Below are 21,106 nucleotides of genomic sequence, written 5' to 3'. Positions count from 1 at the left end.
AGTGGAAACCAAGAGTCAGATGTTTAACTGACTGAGCCACCCAGATGCCCCTAGAGTTACATTTTTACAAGATCACTCAGGGTGTAAGGAATGTAAGTGAGGGGTAAACAATTTCACTGGTGGCTAAGACTACTGAATTGGACTAGGGCGGTGATGATAGAAAGGAAAAAAGTGCGCGCACACAAGAGATGCTTAAGGGTTGCGCTCGGTAATTGGATAAGGGATGAAAGGGAGAGGGAGAACGCTGAGTGGTTTTACACCCCCTTCTCTTTTTCCAATCATTAGGTCCAATCATTTAATAAATGCACTTCATTTCATGAATATCTTTCCCATCTGTCCCTCCTTTCCATCCCTTACTGACACTGGCCTAATTCAGCTCATGTCTTCTCTCCCTAATGATACAGGAGGAGTCTTTGTACCTTCAGATTTTTCCCTCTCCAGACAATCGTCCATGCCAGCTGAGCATATGACCCATGTAAAATGCAAACCTAGTCAAAGTCAGTCTCAACCCCATTGTTTTGTCATTGTGTCTATTTCAGGACAAGTCCAATCGCTTCTTAGTCTGGTCTCTACATATTTTGCTAGCTGCTTCTTCCCCTCCTCAGGCTAAAGCTGCCAAGAAGGCATCACACCCACTGAACCCTCATCACCTGCATGTCGAGGGAAATGTTCCTTCACAGCCGTAAACCTTCATAAATTGTTTGCTTGTGTATTTATTAAAAATACACATGACTCATTCCTGAGACGTCACAGGACCCTCCCATTGCGAGGAATGTGCCACCCCCTTCTATCTGGTAAGTTCCTATTCACGTTTCAAGTACTAGCTCAGATATCAAGTCTCTGTAGGCTTTTCTAACACTCCCACTCCCCAGATAGGATTAACTGTTTCCTCCTCTGTACTTCTAAAGCACTTTAAACATATTGTGCCCATACTTATTGTATGATAGATATCTAAGGTGGCACCGACTAATGCAATCAATGAGTGCTCCTGACCTTAAAGGGTTGTGGAGAGGATTAAGTGGGAAAATACATGTATGGTCAATATTTTCTTTCTTCATATCTTCCTTAATAATATTCATAACAGGGGCATCTGGGAGGCTCATTCGGTTGAGGGTCCGACTTCGGCTCAGGTTATGATTTAGTAGTTCGTGAATTCGAGCCCCATGTCAGGCTCTGTGCTGACAGCTCAGAGACTGGATCCTGCTTTGGATTCTGTGTCTCCCTTTCTCTCTGCCCCTCCCTGCTCGTGCTCTTTCTCTCTGTCTCTCAAAAATAAATACACATTAAAAAAACAAAAATAAAATAATATTCATAACAATCTGTATTACAGCTTACAAAGGTTAAGCCTTGATAGTGTTCCACACACTCTTATTTGATCTGGGAATAAACCTGTGAGATAAGAATAGTACTATTATTTCTTTATTTATTTTTTTTAACAGTTTATTTATTGGGGCACCTGGGTGACTCAGTTGGTTAAGCATCTGACTTGGGCTCAGGTCCTCATCTCCTGGTTCATGTGTTAGAGCCCTGCATCAGGCTTTCTGCTGTCACAGCAGAGCCTGCTTCAGATCCTCTGTCCTTTTCTCTCTCTGCCCCTCCTTTGCTGTGCCCTCTCCCTTTCTCTCAAAAATAAATATTTTTTTAAAAAAGAGAGGGTGCGAGTGCATGCATCTGTGTGAGAGAAGGGGAGGGGCAGAGAGAGAGAGAGGGAGAATTCCAAGCAGGCTCGGTGCTGATAGCACAGAGGCCAAGGTGGCTCATCTCATGAACCTGTGAGATCATGACTTGAGCCAAAATCAAAAGTTGGTGGTTTAACCCACTGAGCCACTGGGCGCACAGGGGTTACACTATTATTTCTGTTTTATAGTTGGAGAACGTGAAGTACCTAAGGGTTAAAAAGTGATAATGAAACTGGTTCTGTGGTATGCCTACTGCACAAAAGGACTCCAAAGGTATTTGTTTAAATGGAAGTTTTCTGGTTATAAAACCTGTGACCTATCCATTAAACCACACTGTTTTTTGTATGTGTTAGCCAGCAGTTTTTCAAATTGCACGTAGCCACTCAATATTGAGTAATCAATTCAGTGACATAGAAACAACCAACATGGAGGCAGGGGTAGGAGGAGAATAGAAAAGTTCAGACTACATTACGTTGTAGTAAGGATATGTGGAACTCTGTGATACTTGGTTGTATGAAAAAGCTCTGTGCTTAGCACGATGCCAAGTTCCAAATGGCTGTTTATTAAATGGAATTATAGTACTTTTATTTTGCATTTATTTTTTCACCCTGAGCTGTTTCTTCCATTCTTGGCTACTGGAAAGCAGAGATCGTATCACCTTTATTTTTCCGATAACTAGTAGTGTGCTTGTTACAAATTAGGCGCACTCAATAAATATGTGTCAAGTGAAAACCTGGATGAACGCATCAGTGAATGACGGCATTACATAGCTCAATAAATATGGTTACAAATGACTGTTCTATCTTCCAGCATTCTTCCTATTCAACAGCGAGACGGGACACTGCTCAATTGACAATTTCCAAAAGCCCTGTTTCCCTGCTTGGGGAAAACAGAGAGGCTAGCCATAATCTGTACTCATAAAGTATCACTTGCCTTTGGTCACACGGTATCCTGAACGGCTTCAGGAAAGGGCTCCGAAGAGAAAAAAACCCCTAAAAACAATCAACGCCCCCGCCCACATGTTGACCTTAGTCAAAATGGCTGCCTTCGGCGTCGTCCTAGCAGTATGCGCATGCTCAGTCCTGGGCCCTCCCACCACCCCGTGGCGCTGCGGCGCGCGACGCAGCGTAGAGGGACAGCGCGGGAGGAATAAATTTCTCTGTGATTGGTTGGTGCAGGATTTCAAACCCGAGCCGGAGGCGCGTTGCTGCTTTGCCGTTGGGTGAGGCGCGGAGGGAAGTGGAAGGCGGCCCAGGTGGGGCCCGGCGGACCCGGCCAGGTTGGCGCTAGGGGCTGCCCAAACAAGTGCGTCTGACTCTGGGTCTGTGGTAGGAGACCGTCTGGGGTGGTGAGCCGGGGTCACCGCGGGGGTCGGGGAGAAGGCCGGCGCCTACGACCCCTCCGCCGGGGGTCTCCACCGGCCGGGAGGGGCAGCGGTCTGAAGGGGCAGTGGTCTGAAGGGGCAGTGGCTGGGAGTGGAGGGTTTCTTTCTCTGCGCTGTGTTTTGCGAATTGCTGGGGGCCCCTTTTTTGAGTTGATGGCTTGAACTGGGCAAGAACCAGCTCCCAAAGAAGTGATTTTCACTTAAATACAGAGTTTGGGAGTAGGTGCGGTAATACTCCCATTCTCTTCGGAGGAGCAAGGGTTTTGGGAAGGGAGAAGCCCTGGTGTTTGAGAGGCTGGGGTGGCTTGAAGTGGAGCCTCTCTCCCCTGTGGGCTGCGTGTTATCTAGGTAGGTTGGCGGAGGCAAAGATATCTTGCCCGTCCCATCCTAATTCTCAGCCTTCGGAACAAGGAGGTCTTAACTTTTGCAATTTCATGTACGTTTCTCATCTCGTTCGTAGGCAGAGGGAGTGTTAAGCAACGTGGGGTGGGTGAGAAGATAAGCCTTTAAAAAAAAAGACGTATCCTTATTCTCTTGAGTGTGTGGGGTGAGCTTTTTGACTTAGTGAAAGTGTTCAGAGAAGGCGCTTTTCCTATATCTTAATCATTCAACAAGTATTTATTCAGTGCATACCATAAGTACAAGACAATCTTATTTAGTCTTAAAGGAGGTTGCACTTTATTTGGGGTGATCGAACTTAAAAGACAGCTGTGGTGAATCTAGTAGGCCTCTACACTGTTGAGTATTCTTAACATTAGTATAGCCCTTTTGGAAAATATTTTGGCAATATTTATCAAGAGCAATAAGAGATTTTTACCCTGCGATATAGTAATCCCAGCCTTGGAAATCTATTCAAAGGAATACAGCCATCTGAAGAAAATAAATGTTCACAGCAATGTTCATTCATTCAATGAATATATATATTTATATATATATTATTTGCCAACTGTCAGGCACTATTCTGGGCACCAGGGACTCAGTGAACAGACAAAAATCTGTGCCTTCTTGGGACTTAAACTACTGGGGAGGCAGACAATAAAAATAAATGAGTTAATATATAAGTATGTTAGATGGAGATAAGTGCTTCGAAGGAAAACAAAGCAGAGAAGTGTAGGAGGGATAGGCAAAAATTGAAAATTGGGATAGTTAGGAAAGACCTCACTGAGAAAATGACATTTGAATAAATCCCTGCAGGAGGTGAAGGAGTAGTCATGCAAGGGGTTACAGGTAGATGTAACTGAAAAACTGGAAATTACCTAAATATCCAAAGAAGAGAATGGTTAAATAATTGCTAATCAACTTTTTGTAACTTAATGGAAACATGATAGAGAAGAGCAAAACACAAAAGTCTGTCAATCTATGATTGCAATGTTATGAAATATGAGTATATAATGGACAAAGAAAAAGGAGATGCACCTGATTGTTTAGGGTGATGAGGTTTTAATTTGACTATTAGAGAAACACTAATTGTTTTGAACGTAGAATGTTCATAATATGATGCAGTGTTTTATATCTGCCAAATGATCGTGAGAGCTAATAAAGAGACAATTTTGGACCGAAATTGTCAGGGAATACTTTAGTGAATTGGTAAGACTTACACTAGACCTTGAAGAATGAAACTGCAGAATGGGAAGAATCCACAGAATCAGAGAAAAAAAGAAAACTTAGTATATACTAAACTGGTAATAATTTTCTGAGAAATAATTCAACTCATCTCTTTAGTCTCCATTCATGTTGGACTGAGAACATTCTGTTTACTCTTTCTGCAATTGATTTGCTCCTAAGAACATTTGGTTTCAAGCTATTCCTTCTGTGTGGCAGTTGTGTAGAGGCTTCTGATGCAGTGAGGCAGAAGCTGGACATTTGGGAAAAAGAATTGCTCTGAAATGCTTTCACATGAAAGAATCTTGTAGTATTGAGACTGTCTCAGGGAATGGTTTTCTTTGGCAGGGGAGAACCTGTATTGCTGAATTCTTGGGAATTTCCAGATTTAGTAATGTTTGTGAGAATATTTTTCATTAAAACTCTTTCCTGGAAAACTCAGCCTTCTGTTGCTTTGTCTTACAATATTTAACACCCTTGATGCACCTAAAATGTGATGTATAGGTCTCTTAATAATGTTGTTTCTAGGAGGAAGAAGAGGATAGACTTTTCCCAGAATACTCTGCAGTTAAGATCTGTAATAGTCTGTTATTCTGAAGGACGGTGTCTGTCTCTTGGCTGGGTGATTGAAATTAAATTGGGGACTCAAAGCAATCACATCAAGCTGAGACTCTTTCCTGGTGATGTGAAATTGCTCCCTTAGGGATACTCACAGATTGGGAATCTGTAACACAGTGACTTCTCCACCTCTGGGGCTTCTCATCAATAACAGCTGAGATTCTCTAGCACCTTTTTGTTTAAAGTGCTCCACAAACTGATTTCCTTGCTACACACAGGGATCATTTCAGCTTTCCCAAAAGGCAGCTGCCTCTGTAGTGAAAAGTGACAGCTGTTTTACAGCTGCAAAGCAATGTAGTACAATATGACTTTGTTTTTGTTTCCTTTCACATTAGTGTGTCTCCTAGCTATGGAGCTAAATAATAAAGGGGGAGAAATAAAGGAGGATTTGTGTGGGTGAAAATGTGACCCAGCAGGAAAATTAAGACCATTTTTAATTGACATTGAATAGGATGAGTAAATTTTAGCTTTTTGAGTTACAATTTGGCTGAGATATCAGAGTTAGTACTGAGGCAGAAAGATATTTTTGTCATCTATAAATAACTCCTGAGTGTCACTTCTATAGAACGTTAATAAAAATGCATAGTCCCCTAGCATATAAAGAGAAGAGGATTATATTTTGCTAGTGCCGTTTTTGGATTACCCTAAGTAAACCTGTGTTAGAGGGAAAACTATTCTTAAATGCTACAAGCCTCATGTAAAACAGCTTGCTAAAGAGCCTAGACCGGTCAGATTTTTGCTATCTTTCCCATTCTTCTTGGTCTGGGTTCCAGCTATGATTTGGTAATCACTGTGGTAGGATGTAAATGACCATCAGACCAAAGCAAAAAAACAAAAAAAGTCATACCCACTATAATACCATTTATTTTATTTCGTTTCATTTCATTTCTTGACGTTTATTTAGTTTGAAAGAGAGCAAGAGTGAACTATGAGCAGGCAAGGGAGAGAGGGAGAGAGAGGGAGCATCCCAAGCAGGTTCTACACTGCCAAGGCAGAGCCATACATAGGGCTTGAACTCATAAACCTTGAGACCATGACCTGAGCCAAAATCTAGAGTTGGATGCTTAATGGACTGAGTCACCCAGGCGCCTTTCTAATGTCTTATATTTTAATAGTAAGGTTCAGTTGATACATTATAAAACTTCTACCTGCATGAATTGATGACATTTTGTGAGGTATATAGGGTACTGTTATTGTTCCCAATTATAGATCAGTCTCAAAATTTGACTTACCCAAAGTTATACTAGTAAATAGAAGAATTAAAATTTTATCCCAAAGCTTTTGTCCAAACCACCCCTTTTTTAACCTGTTCTTTCAGTTTTCGTTTATATTACACATTGATGTTGAGGTAGAATGTAAATTCTTTTGACAGTAGAATCAGTGGTGTGTGTGTGTGTGCGCGCGCGCCCTGATTTCCATTTACCAAATATTACTTGATTGATTGAACTCTATGCCCAATGCGAGGCTCACACCCACAATCCTGAGATCCAAGAGTCACATCTCTACCAACTAATCCAGCCAGGTGCCCCTATCAAATACTTATTTTTAAATATTGAATGTGTGTGTAATACAGTAGTTCCAAAGGTAAGGTTTCTTCTCTCACATGTACAGTCTACCTGGGACATAGGGTAGAAACAATTTTTTTTTTTTTGAGAGAGAGACAGAGACCAAGCATGAGTGAGGGAGGGGCAGAAAGAGAGGGAGACACAGAATCTGAATCCGGCTCCAGGCTCAGAGCCTGACAGGGGGCTCAAATGATGCTTAACCAGCTGAGCCACCCCAGGAGCCCTGAAGCATGGTAAAGCTAAATCAGAGTGTAAGGTGTGTGATGTCTGAATGCCAGCTGAGCACACACAGTAGCGGGGGATAGGTCAGTTGAAATGAGTGATGATGGCCTGCCAGTGATGAGGGGATGGGTATAAAACATGAGAGAAGAGTCCATGGTTGTTAGAGGGGAGTAACTTAGGGTGATTCTGGGGGTTGGAACTGAGTGAATGATAAAAATAAGGAAACCAAAATTGGGAGTCGAGTGGTTAGAATAGTTGCTAATATATGCGGGGGAAAGATAGAATAAAGTCTCAGAATCAGGCTCCACCTCCAGGGCATCTCCAGCAAACTGAGAGCTGTAGGACTGGACTTAGGAGAGGTGCTGGGTTCAGGAGCAGGTGATCCTCTGGAGAGCTGTAATGACTAACATGAGATAGTGTGAGAAGTTCTCCTAGAGACGGGAGGATTGAATTTTAGGGAATGTCTGGTGTTGAGACGGAAGAACAGAAAAAAATTCATAAATTCTTCATAAAACTCTAAATCTGGAGACTCTGCTGGTCTGGCAGTTAAGGGTTAGCTCTTTGCTTTATAGCAGAGCACTGGGAATTCAGTTAGACAATGATCTCCTGGGTAGCAGGCAGCATGTTTGGAGAATAACGTAGGTACAGGTGGTTGTAGGAGGTAACACTTAATGTGATCAGGAGACGTCCCCAGGTAGGTTGTCTCTCTCTGTCTTTAGTGTTTTTAGGAATCAGGTTGTGTTTTCAAGAGTACTTCCCCACAACCCTCACTCTAGGGAGTGGTATGCGCAAAGAACATAGGCAAGAAGAATAGTGGGCTAGAGGACCTTGAGAAAATGTGAGGGTTTCTTTTAAAGGGGACAAAGGATCAGGTGGTTGTATTGTCACTTAAAATATCAAACCTTCTGATTTTTTTAAATGTTTTTTATTTATTTCTGAGAGAGAGTGAGAGACAGTGTGAGCAGGGGAGGGTCAGAGAGAGAGGGAGACACAGAATCTGAAACAGGCTCTAGGCTCTGAGCTGGCTGTCAGCACAGAGCTCGATGCAGGGCTCCAACCTACGAACCGTGAGATCATAACCTGAGCCGAAGTTGGACGCTGAACTGACTGAGCCACCCAGGCACCCCCTGATTTTTTTTTTTAAACAACCAGTTTTTAATACTCTAGTTGCATCGTGAAATCTTCCTTTTCTGCCTTCTTGGGCAGATAGTCTTCCTACGTACTGAGTTCACTGTCTTATGGCCTCAGAATATATAGATGACTGCTGAGATAATGGAAATCAGTGCCATTAAAACTGATCAGTCTCTTCCCGTTTTTTACTGGGGCCAAAGGAAATCCTCATTTGAATAACTACCAAATGTCCTCCTGCTCTGTAGCATTTGAGTATATATGCCTATTTTGTCATACTGTTAAATCATGGGCATCTTCAGGACTTAACAGATCTCGTCCTGTCAGTTTAATGCTATTCTTTTAGTTTTGCTCTTAGTTTAGAGAAATCTTTGTAATAAATTTGTTAGTCTGGTTGCTTAGCAGCTTGCTGTGATTATGTAGCTTGGAACAGATACGTTGCCATTTGAAAATCTTGGTTTCCGGCCCTGATTCAGGTATATGTTGCCTCCAAGCTTAGAACTGAAAGCTTTTTGGCTACTAGAACAATCATCCTTTGAGTACGAATGAATAATTCTGTAGCATTTAATAGAAAATATCTTTATGTTTATCTGTTTTTTTATCTTTTGCAGATTTTTTTTACACCCTGTTCAGCCCTTCTAGCTTATGGTGCAATCTTAAATACATTGTAAAATCAGTAAACCTTCAGAAAAGAGTTCTTAAAATTTTATTTAGATTCATGAAATAAGGACCTGTACTAGAATGTTGAAGGAGTGACTTGGAGAAATATAAGAATCCTTTAATGGTATTTCTGAGAACATTCAATTTTCAAATGAAATTTATTTTTTAATTCATTTTCTTGATAATTTTTGTGACATCCAGTTGATGTCTTTTTTTTTTTCTTGACTGTTTAATGAAGATCTTATTTCTTCAACGTGTTTCCAGTTAAAATCTATTCAGAACAAAACTGCTGTAAGGACACTGCTTTTTAATGTAATATCAGCAGGTCTTTGGGGGGAAATATGAAGCCTGAAATTCACTATACAGAATACAGTAGCAAATGATTTTTTCCTTTGCCCTTCTAACTGTGAAGGTGGTGTATTGTCTCCTTGATTCCAGAATGTGGTACAACATAATCCTTTGCCTATACTTAGTATAAATTTATTAGACATAGTCCCTGCACACAGTCCAGCAGAGAGCCCTGCATTACAGAAATAATTCTTGTGCTGCTGAGCTGGCGATTTCCTCACTTAATCACTTGTGTGACGTCATCTGTGCCGTTGGTAGGAAATGTGCTGACCATGTCCTGCGTTTTAAAAGACAGTTGCAATAGGGATACTAGCTAAAAGTAAAATTAAAAATAAACCTTTTAAGTTATGTTGAAGGTCCTCACAGTCCAGAAGGATTAAAGTGGAAAAAGCATTATATTAATCAATAGACTGAGAACCACATTTTATAGTTGGTCATCTAATAATCAACTGACATGCTTGTCCCTAACTGCTTTATTTGCAGCTCCAGAATGATTGCAGAGTGGGGGAAAGAAGTAGGCAGGAAGGGAGATGTTATATTCAGAGGTCTGAAATGCTTTTCTGATTTTCAAATGAGTGTTAAAAACATTCCAACTTTGTTTTTATAATAAAGATTATACAAAACACCAATTGTTGGCTTGAGATCCTTATAATGGTAGCTACAAATGGAAGAGTCCAGATGTTAGTCACTGATGGCTGTGTTGGATTGCTACTGAATCTTTTGTTTGGGGGAGAAGGCAGGACCCCTAATGTATATTTGATTTCTTGGCAGAAAGATGGATACGACGATGCTGAATTTGCGGAATCTGTTTGAGCAGCTTGTACGCCGGGTGGAGATTCTCAGTGAAGGAAATGAACTCCGTAAGTCATTCTGAGCTAGCCTGCGTGAAGAGGAAAAGCAGATTTCAGATCTGAGCTTTTTGCAAAACTGAAGTGTGTTCCAGTCTTAAAGTTGTTTTCATTGGGTTTCCTAAAAAGAAAGTGATGGTTACTTATCCACAGTCAAAGCTTACTGGACATTCATTCTAACTGGTCACTTTTTTCGGATAGTTGTTCTTAAATGTGTTCACCCAGACTTCTTTCATTATCAAGATTCTCTTTCCGTTGAATCATTGGTATTAGTTGCCAATTTCATTTTCATACCAAGAACTGGGCAAAATCTAAAGTTCCAAGGATGTTGCTTTTTTCTTTAGTGGTTGTCTATATTTTTTTTATCCTGGGCTTTTTTCCCTGTGTGATATAAAACATTTTCAATTGAAGAGGAGAAAAATGTCATTTCTTTTTGAAGAAGGGACTATTCATCTGCTTCCACCTATTTCATGTATTTGATTCTTAGTAATAAAGGATTGAAACTGGGTAGAGAGCTGGGGAGAAAAAGGAGGTGGTGATAGAATAGTTGTCTGGGAAGTAGATTAGTGAGAAAGGAGGTGGGTTTGATGGCACTGACTAAAGTGATCTAAGGAAATAATTTTTATCAGCTTTTCTTTGGGTTGCCATCCTCTCCTATTTCAGATTTTCATTAATACCTAATTTAGTAAGTGTTGCTCTAAAGTCAGCCTCACTGGTATAACAGTAATATAAGAAATGCGTCTTCAACTTTTTTTTTTTTAATCTTCACAGTACTTAGTATGGTGTCTTATGCCATTCAGCATTTTCTTTAATTTGATGTTTTTAATAGCTCTTATCCACTTTCAGGCCTTTTAAAACAGTATTCTATTTTTTTCTCTCTTAATATCTGCTCCAGGGGCACCTGGGTGGCTCAGTTGGTTGAGTGTCCAACTTTGGCTCAGGTCATGATCTCACGGTTCGTGGGTTTGAGCCCTGCATCGGGCTCTGCCCTGACAGCTCAGAGCCTGGAGCCTGTTTCGGATTCTGTGTCTCCCCCTCTCTCTCTCTCTCTCTGCCCCTCCCCCACTCGTGCTCTGTCTCTCTCTGTCTCAAAAATAAACAAACTATAAAAAAAAAATAGCTGCTCCATGGCCCTATCATCTGATACCAGTTCAGTAACCATGATGGCATACTCATTAGGCTTCTCTTTGAGGTCATATCATCTCAGAAGATGGATTACTTTGGAGTCTAGTGGGGAAGCTTATAGAATAAGAGATCTTAAAATTCAGGCTCATTCAGCAAATATTTAGTGAAAACCTAAAACGGCTTTTAGCACATGTTGAGTTGGGGAAAAGGGATGACTGACTAAGTGGCTTCACGGACAAAAGTAGGGTTTGGGTGGAGCCTTAGATGTAGGGTGAGATCCCAGCAGACATAGATGAAAGAGGGCATTTACGTGGAGGCAGGCAGGTGTGGGGTTTGAGGGGAGTAGGAGTAAGGGGGAGCGGCATGATCCCAGCGGTGCTTTTGGAAGATTCCCCAAGCAGAGGTGGAGGCTGGGAGACTGATGAGGGCATAGTTGCCATTGCTCAGGGAAGAAGCCTTAACTGGAGTGGTGTTTGTGAAGTGAAGATAGAAATAAGGGGAAAGGGATAGAAGAGACTGTGATAATAAGATCTCTAGGAGGAGGCAGCTGATAGGATGTGGGGGCAGAGGGAGGAATCTGAGGTTTAGAATCTCAATAACTAGTGCTGCCTTATAACTGTTATTTCTGTGTCTGTTTCTCCATCTGTAAAATAGGAATTCAAATGTCTTTATCTTCTTTGTGGGAGTGCTATGAGCATTTGGGGATAAAACGAGATACCAGTTGTGAAAATACTTTGGAAGTAATTACACCAAAAAAAAAAAAAAGATATTTATTTTTACAGGTATCCTTGTTTTATAAACACATTTTTATCTTCCCATTGATTTCGGTTATAAAATAGAAGTATATTTTTCCTCCGTCTCCAAATCCCTAACTTGGAATATTGGCTTTTGAGAAAATAGAATGGCTTCATGTTTTCTAGACTCTAGTATCTCTCTCTCTCTCTTTTATTAATGTTTATTTATTTTGAGAGAGAGTACACACACATGTGCAAGCAGGGGGAGGGGAGAGAGTGAGTCCCAAGCAGCCTCCACGCTGTCAGCACAGAGCCCTTCATGGGATTTGATCTCATGAATCGAACTATGAGATAATGACCAGAGCCAAAATCAAGAGTCGGACGAAATCAAGAGTCAGATGCTTAACTGACTGAGCCACCCTGTTTCTCTTAGGATCTCCTTTCTGCAACGGCCTCCGTCTGTCCTCTTCCTTGATCCTAGGAATTTCTCCTATGACTAAATATCCAGACTCCTTATTCTTGTCTGTCATCATAGTAACTTCTTTCTTCTTTCTCCTTTTTGTATAGTTTGTTTTTTTAAAGCTAAGTCTGAGTTTCCTGAAAGATCAAAGTAAAGGTTAATATTCAAATAAAATAACTTTAATAGCCTAGGTATTTTGCTATCTTTGTTTTCCCTAGTCTACATGATTTTTCTTTTATCAGGAGCTGCCTGAAATTTTTTGAGGTCATTGGTGTGTAAATTAGGAATAAATATAATTAATATTTATCAGGTGCTTATTGTGTGCCAGCACAATGCTAGGCTTGTGCTGTGCTACAGATTAGGTGATATTACGGTGTGTATGACATGGTGCCTGTCTTCAAGAAGATTATGATATTTAAGTTTCAGAGACAGGTTTCTTATGAAACAGAAGATAAAACAAGTATCAAAATATATCCTTCTGGGAAGTATAGAAAAAAGTAATGTGGAGCAAACAGATTAGGAAAGGATTCGTAGAACAGATGGGACTAGAAGAATGGATACATAAAGAAGAGTGTAGGTAGAGCATTCTGTTTGGAGTATATAACTTGATCATGAGAGAAGGCAGAAATGAGCATGGGTCTGTTCTGCGAGCAGGGACAAGAAAGAAAGAGTAATGTGTAATGATGGGAGGTAAGTTTGAATAGACAGGTGAGCTTGGATGCCTGGAGTTTAAATTTGATCTGGGGCCACCTCCTTGGTGGCTCAGTCAGTTAAACATCTGACTCTTGAGACTGAGCCCACTTTGGGCTCTGTGCTGACAGTGTGGAGCCTGCTTGGGATTCTCTCTACCCCTCTTTCTCTCCTCCTCTCTCCTTCCCTGCTTGCACTTTTTCTCTCAATGTAAATAAACATTTAACAATAAATAAATACATTTGATCTGAACAGCAATTCTTCATTTATCCGTTCAATGAATAAAGTGCCTACTGTGCAGTACAAGGCACTGAAGATAAAAGAGACACATGGCCCTTGTCCTTAAGAAGCTTAGAGAGTAGGGGGAACAAACAAAGGCCCCAGGAGGAGTGAACTGAAAAAACAAGATCTCTGGGACTGTTGTAGTCTATTTGCTAAACTGAACTAAACTCTGTTGTGTGTTGTGTTTTTAATGAATCAAAAGTTATCCTCAATTTTTTAAAGTTTATTTTGAGAGAGGGAGAGAGAATCCTAAGCAGGCTCTGCATCCCAGGTGTGGAGCCCAATGTTTGGGGTTGAACTCATATCATGACCTGAGCTGAAGTTTGATGCTTAACTGACTGAGTCTTCCAGGTGCGCCCTCCCCCTACCCCCCCCCACTTTCTTTTTTTCAATTTTAGAGAGGGTGCGAGCAGGGGACAGGGACAGAGGGAGGGAGGGAGGGGGAGAGAGAGAGAATCTTAAACAGGTTCCCCGTTGAGTAGAACCTGGTGTAGGGCTCAAGCCCATGATCCTGGAATCATGACCTGAGCTGAAATCAAGAGTCAGATGCTCAACTGACTGAGCAACCCAGAGACTCAGTGCCACCCATGTCCCTAATGTGCCATTTTGACCGATCGTAGCAAACTTAGTTTATTCATAACAGAATTGTACATAAGTAGTATCTTAGGCATGCAGATGTTCTGGTTTTGGTCTAATATAAATCAAGTTGAACTAATTTAATCATTTGAGGGGTGTCTGGGTGGCTCAGTCGGTTAAGCCTCTGACTTTGGGTCAGGTCATGATCTCATGGTTTGTGGGTTCAAGCCCCGCATCGGGTTCTGTGCTGACAGCTAGCTCAGAGCCTGGAGCCTGTTTCAGATTCTGTATCTCCTCCTCTCTCTGACCCTCCTCTGCTCACGCTGTCTCTTTCTCCCTCAGAAATAAATAAAATATTAAAAAAAAATAATTTTATCATTTGTAGTATTATAGGAAATCTTTCCTTGAAATGAACTAATATTTTATTTGGTTTGAGTTCCCTTGTCCAGTCTGGTTAGACCTATAATATATGCCAGTTGCCAATAGGAATTAAAACTCAAATTTAATAAAACTTAGCCAAGAAGGAATATCCTAAAGAACAAACAAACCAACACAGGTCCAGTGGAAATCTTTTTTCAAAATTGTTTTTCACTTCACTAAATACTTAAGTGTGTGTGCAGCACCACTTTTAGAAACATTTAGTTGACTACAGTGTGGAGCTAGAAAGATTTTAGATGTATAGTTGAAAAGTGTGTTTCTTGTTCTTTATATTTTGAAATTGAAGTGCTGTTACATACATCAGAAAAGTACACAAATTGTAATGTGTACTACTTGATAAATTGCCAGAGTGAACATGGCTAAGAATGAGCTCTTTAAAATAATTTTTGTGAATCTGCATTGTTGAAATAAATATGCAAAAGGAAATATTCTTTGTTTTCTTTTTCTTTTTATTTGTTTTTTTAATGTTTATTTTTGTGAGAGCACAAGTGGGGGAGGGGCAGAGAGGGAGACAGGATCTGAAGTGGGGGTGCTCCAGGCTGACAGTAGAGAGCCCGATATGGGGCTCTAACCCACAGACCACGAGATCATGACCTAGGCTGAAGTCAAATACTCAATTGACTGAGCCACCCAGGTGTCTCTTTCTTTCTTTCTCTTTCTTCCTTCCTTCCTTCCTTCCATGTTTATTTTGGAAGAGAGGGAGAGAGTGCACAGCCCAATGTGGGGCTCAATCTCGCAGAACCATGAGATCGTGACCTGAGCTGAAATCAAGGGTTGGATGCATAACCGATGGAGCCACCTAGGTGCCCCTCTTTTTCTTTAAATTCAGGAGGAAAAAACTTAGTATTGTGTTCTAAATTGTTAACAAAACCAGCATACTATTTAAAGCTATTTGTAGATACGAGTGTGTGTGTGTGTGTATCTTTCTTTGATATTTGCATTTAAGATAACTAGGTCATAATATCCTGTTCTGCTAAAACCTGTTGTTTGTTATAAACTCAAGTGTCCTTATGTGTAAGACTTGCTTTCTCTAGATTGAATTGGTGTCCTAGTTTGTAAGTATGAAATTTAGCCAAATTATTAAAACTGCTTTAAAAGGGCACTATATTCATTGTTTCTGTGCTCTTAGGTTAAATTCAAACAGGAAAAGTGCACTCCCTACCCAAGAATCTGCTAGCTTTGTGTGCCTGTGGCCTGGTTTCAGCTGTAAAAACTGGGTTAGTTTGACCAGCAGCAGATGTACACCTTGGGAACTTCCTCCATGACAGTGGCAGGGAGTGATGCCTGGAGATAGATTGAGGGTAACTAGAAAATAGGAAGGCAGTGTTGAACAGTCTGCCAATAGCAGGTGGCAAGTGTGAATGCCACCAGGGCTATCATGCTTTGAGGCACCGCCTTGGAAGTGATGCTCCCTTTGCAGACATTTGAGGAGAGTCCACATTCTGCCATCAGTGACTCACCCTAAGTTAGTATAATCTGTTCTTACTGTGGCTTTTCCACAGAAATGTTTGCATGCCCTTCAGGGCAGTGTTAAACAGCACAGGCAAATTGGCTCTTTACTTTCAAATCAATATTTGTATAATTATATAGTTGAATGGAATTGCAGGCCCAGACATCTATAATATTAATCTACATCTACTGGAGCATATTACAGCAGTTATATTTGAATTTGCTATTTAACGTCTCTCTGGCGCAACAATGCGTGACTCTAAAGGAGGCTGTTTTTGTTTTATAGCTGTAACTGTCCTGGTGCGTGACAGCTGCCCCAAAGGTATCCCCTTTTGATTGCCTTATGTTCAGGAGCTTTCAGTGTTGGTATTACATCTGGAGCCAGGTGACTAATGAGTTCCTTATTCCATAGCAGATGCCACGGCTAAGCCAAAGTAAGTAACCTATCAAAACAGGAATTGCTTTCCACAAAACTGACAGGTAGGGTGATGACCATATATCCAGACCTGCTCCTGGTTATTTTCAGTTGGATTTGCCCAGAGTTTGTTTAACTGATCCCTTAGTTTAAAATTTGGAGGAAAACTAACTAGAGGACTCATTCATGAGAGCATTGTACCCTGCTTGGTGCTTAATTTATTGAAGTTTTCCCCTTTCCTTAGAATTCATCCAGTTGGCAAAGGACTTTGAGGATTTCCGTAAAAAGTGGCAGAGAACAGACCACGAGCTGGGGAAGTACAAGGATCTTTTGATGAAAGCAGAGACTGAGCGTAGTGCGCTGGATGTTAAGCTGAAGCATGCACGCAATCAGGTGGATGTCGAGATCAAACGAAGACAGCGAGCCGAGGCTGACTGTGAGAAGCTGGTGTGTATTGTTCTCTATGCCAGAACCTTGCAGTGGGGGGAGGGGGCAGCGTCATCTGGTAACGTTTCCACCTGCCAGTTACACTCCCTTCCTTCCACATTAAAGAACTAAAAGCAACCTGTTCAATGATAACTTGGCCTTGATCGGAGCTGAAATTGCAGCATAGGAATCCTGTTCTTCATAGGTTGAAACTGAAACTTTTTTTCTCTTTTAGGCTTGAAACTCTGACTTAATAGATTTCAAATGAGAATTTAAAGAATTAAAACTAGGGAATACCTAGTATGCTTGATCTGTCACAAGACACTGGCTTGCTCTCCTGCTACGCAGAATGTCCTCATCCTTTTGTTGATAGCTAGTACCTTGTTACTGATACGGGCAAGACAACGCTTAGGTTTTTCCTTCATTACTGCTCTAATTCAGGGTCAGGGGCTAGGTGTATTCATCCAGTTGAGCAACGTGACTAACGGGGAACACTATCATTTTGATGTACCAGGGTGGGTCATGGTACAAAGGAAAACCTTTTCGAAGAGACACTGATCCATCTTGGTACAGTGTTAAATGCTTCAGTAAGCTCAAATTGACTGGTTCCAGTGCGTCACAGCTTTGTATCCATTTTAATGCATTTTGCTCCACCATTTAGAAAGGTGGGTGGCTGCTTTGATCCATAAAAGAGGCCAATAATTGTCCTGATAAAATGACACTAAATTGTTTTTGCTGTGTGAAATCTATTTTAGGACTCTCATTTTGCAATACTGTCTTGGATTAGCAGTTTGACCCAAAAGTCTTGCAGCAGAAACCCCACTATTCTAGATGGAGTTCATTTTACCAGTCAGAAATCAGAGGCACAATCTGGGCTTGATGTGAATTAATATGCTATTGGTGTAGCAGCCTTCCTGAAGGCTCATTTGCATAATGCTGTATTTTAATGTCTTCTGGTCTGTCCGTCCCATAAATTTGAGGTGAAGCTCTCTCCCCTGGTTAGTTAGGATATTTCCCTTTGCTTTCGTCTGCAGGAAAGACAGATTCAGCTGATTCGAGAGATGCTCATGTGTGACACATCTGGCAGTATTCAACTAAGTGAGGAACAAAAATCAGCTCTGGCTTTTCTCAACAGAGGCCAACCATCCAGCGGCAATGCTGGGAACAAAAGGTGGGGAAACTGCATCTGTTGTTATCTGATCACAAGCAATGCAGCTGTCAGAAGTTCTTGTTATCTGAACTCTTAAATATACTGCTTCTGGAATGTGTGCTGAATAAAGCAGAAAAAGACTTTGGAGGAAGGGTGGGTGGGAAATAAAGGCACAGGGGCCTCCCTATTTCTTTTATCTTACTTTGTTTTTGATCTTTCCTTAGGATGTTGTTTTACCCTAGGTAAAATTTTGATGTTGGCGCTAAATTGCACATCAATAACTAATCCTGCTCATTGCTGAGAAGCCTAAAGGTGAAAGTGGCAGTTCAGCAATACTTTCCGTGTTTACTCTCCAGAGAGCTCTTGTAGCTCTTCTGGTTTGGAAGGCCTGTGAGCCAAGACCAGACAATAATTTTGGTTCTACTGCATCACTATTTAAAATAGTCTCAACCAGGCTTTGAATTTAACGCCCCCAATACAATACGTAGGGAAAGGTCAGCACTCTTAGAGCTATTTATTTTGTTGCCTGGTTGTTTTATGGGGAATCTTTATAACTAAGAAGATATATGGGCTTAATTTCTTCAAAAGCTAATGCTGGGTAGTACTCTTTCTTGTAGAAAGCAACCACAATTGGGATCAGATTAAACTTAATTCTTCTGCCTGTGAATTTTTAGTAGCCTATTCCGCAGGGAGTAGCACCCATGCTCCCGACCATAACTTTGAACTGCTGCTGTGAGGTCTTTGCTGAAAAAGCACCCTGCTGCTTGTGTACTCATGCATGCACAGCTGGGCTCTCCCATGGAAAGCATAGCAAGCAGCCACCACAACTAGGCTTTGAGCTTGTAGTTGTCTCCATAGGAAGGTACTACCCTGAAATTGCTGGTGTTACATGACCACCGTCACTTGTTCTGGGTGTTTATGGATTTTATTTTGTCTTCTCTAATACTGTATTGTTTGACTCATCTAGGTTGTCAACTATTGACGAGTCTGGTTCCATTTTATCAGATATCAGCTTTGACAAGACTGACGAATCGCTGGTAATGAACATTTGATCTCTGAGAATTGTCCTTTTTTTTTTTTACCCCGGCTCCCTCAGGAATATCTCCTCTCCTCTCTTTTGAAGTTCCTTTATTACTGTTTTGTTAGTTGATGTGTTATAGATACTGAGCTAGCGTTTTAAGATAAAAGTCTACATGAGCTGTAAGAGACTGGCTTTTACCTTTAGTTTCTGGAAGCGAGAATGTAGAATTCAAAGTTTGGCATGAGGTTAAATTTCTTTTTTTATTAAAATTTTTTTTAATGTTTTATTTATTTCTGAGAGAGAGAGAGAGACAGCATGAGCAGGGGAGGGTCAAAGAGAGAGGGAGACACAGAATCCGAAGCAGGCTCCAGGCTCTGAGCTAGCTGTCAGCCCAGAGCCCAACGTGGGGCTCGAACCCACGAACTGTGAGATCATGACCTGAGCTGAAGTCAGATGCTTAACTGACTGAGCCACCCTGGCACCCCATGAGGTTAAATTTCTTTAATGGATCTGTGAACTACTTATACTAACTGGTTATATTTTGGCTTATTAAAAAGCCCAGCTTGGGGTTCCTGGATGGCTTAGTTGGTTAGGTGGCCAACTTCAGCTCAGGTCATGATCTCACGGTCCATGAGTTCAAGCCCTACTTTGGGCTCTGTGCTGACAGCTCAGAGCCTGGAGCTTGCTTCAGATCCTGTGTCTTCCCCTCTCTCTGCCCCTCCCCCGCTCATGCTCTGTCTCTCTCAAAAATACATAAACGTTAAAAAAAATTTTTTTTTTAAAGATTCTCTTAAAAAAAAAGCCCCAGTTAGTGATTAAAAAAAAATTTTTTTTTTGCAAGACTACCGAGTCAGGGTTTATTTTCTGCTCTTGGAGACAATAGACTTGTGCCTTATTTCAGAATTAGTTTGGTTCTTGGAGAAAACTTTGTCATACTTCACAGTTAGAAAGAAATTGTTGCAGGGCGCCTGGGTGGCTTAGTTGGTTAAGCCCGACTTTCGCTTAGGTCATGATCTCGCGGTTTGTGGGTTCGAGCCCCGCGTCGGGCTCTGTGCTGACTGCCAGCTCAGAGCCTGGAGCCTGTTTCGGATTCTGTGTCTCCCTCTCTCTCTGACCCTCCCCTGCTCACGCTGTCTCTCTCTCTCCTAGAAATAAATAAAAATATTTAAAAAAAAAAAAGAAAAGAAACTGATGCTCTGGAACTTTTGTCAGAAGACTGACAGTTTCCAGACACTATAAGGCTTTGCTCAACAATGGTTAATGTATCTAAACTCTGTTGCCTTGCCTTTGTGGGGCAGCACCCTTTTCTTAACTTGTGGTGGTGTTTCTGCATAAAAGGTCATCTCCTGATATTTCAGTCTTTGATGTTCAGGAGACTGGTGGTTTATTGGTTTGTGTATCTTTCCTGTTTTACTGGCTGAAAGCTAGCAAAGCAATAAATCAGGAGGTTATCCGTGTTTGGTTTTCTGATAGCGAAACAAGTGACAGCTACTTGTTGCGTGGGCTAGGAGCATTGTGTCCCAATTCAGTGTTTGAGGAAATCATTGCCATTTTATAGATATAAGTACTAATGGTAAGTATCACCTTTTTGAAATAAGGAATGATATGAAGTCTGGAATATATAATACAACTAGAAGAGGGGCCCCTGGGTGGCTCAGTTGGTTAAGTGTCCAACTCTTAGTTTTGGCTCAGGTCATGTATGATTTCATGGTTCTGTGAGTTCGAGCCCCACATTGAGCTCTGCACTGGGAGTGCGGGGCCTGCTTTTGATTGTCTCTTAATAATAATAAAAATTTAAAATAAATAAAATAATAAAACTTAAAAAAAAGTAGAACATATTAATAGCTGATTTTGGAGCTAGACCTATTAATGGTATATCTTTGTAACCAAAACTGAATCAAACCATCAGCTAAATTACTTGATTGTGAATTGGAGAGATTAAATTTATTTAGCTAAGCTGCTGTTTCTGGGGTTTTCAGGGATTATCAGGAGTAAAGAAGTCACAGGTAGCTACTAACAATGAATGTAATTGGTTAAAATAAGTGAAACTAGATCACAGTAAAAAATAATTCTTTAGTGGTGAATGTCTTTGTTGGGGCATAAGGAAGAGGGATGTTTGAGAAACATGAAACCTAAACTAGAACTTTTTAAGTGGGCATATATTGTACAGACATTTGATTAGATAATAACAATCCCTTAAGAGCAAGAATCACATCTAACATGATCAGTATAGTGCCTAAGATTCTGTAACTTCTAAAACTAATTACAAAAATAATCAGAAATAAA

General features: G+C 40.9%; 1 protein-coding gene across 5 annotated transcripts in view; it reads left to right on the top strand.

Moving 5' to 3' along the window:
• Positions 1-2,865: 2,865 nt before the first annotated feature.
• The window catches only part of RACGAP1 (Rac GTPase activating protein 1), a 28,789-nt gene continuing 10,548 nt past the window's right edge, over positions 2,866-21,106 (top strand). For 2 of the 5 annotated variants that reach the window (XM_039241451.1, XM_039241447.1), the window contains exons 1-5: positions 2,866-2,958; positions 9,978-10,066; positions 16,468-16,670; positions 17,684-17,820; positions 18,767-18,836. In XM_039241451.1, coding sequence (XP_039097382.1) covers positions 9,982-10,066; positions 16,468-16,670; positions 17,684-17,820; positions 18,767-18,836 — 495 coding nt within the window. In that variant the 5' untranslated portion in view covers positions 2,866-2,958; positions 9,978-9,981. Of the gene's footprint in view, positions 2,985-9,977; positions 10,067-16,467; positions 16,671-17,683; positions 17,821-18,766; positions 18,837-21,106 lie in introns of all 5 variants that reach the window. The other 3 variants (XM_039241448.1, XM_039241449.1, XM_039241450.1) reach the window with 3 other exon arrangements.

Source organism: Hyaena hyaena, unplaced genomic scaffold (assembly GCF_003009895.1).
Source record: "Hyaena hyaena isolate Hyena2069 unplaced genomic scaffold, ASM300989v1 scaffold_192, whole genome shotgun sequence".
Taxonomy (NCBI): Eukaryota; Metazoa; Chordata; class Mammalia; order Carnivora; family Hyaenidae; genus Hyaena; species Hyaena hyaena.
The sequence above is the reverse complement of the archived record's forward strand: the minus strand, read 5'-3'. Positions and strand labels throughout refer to the sequence as shown.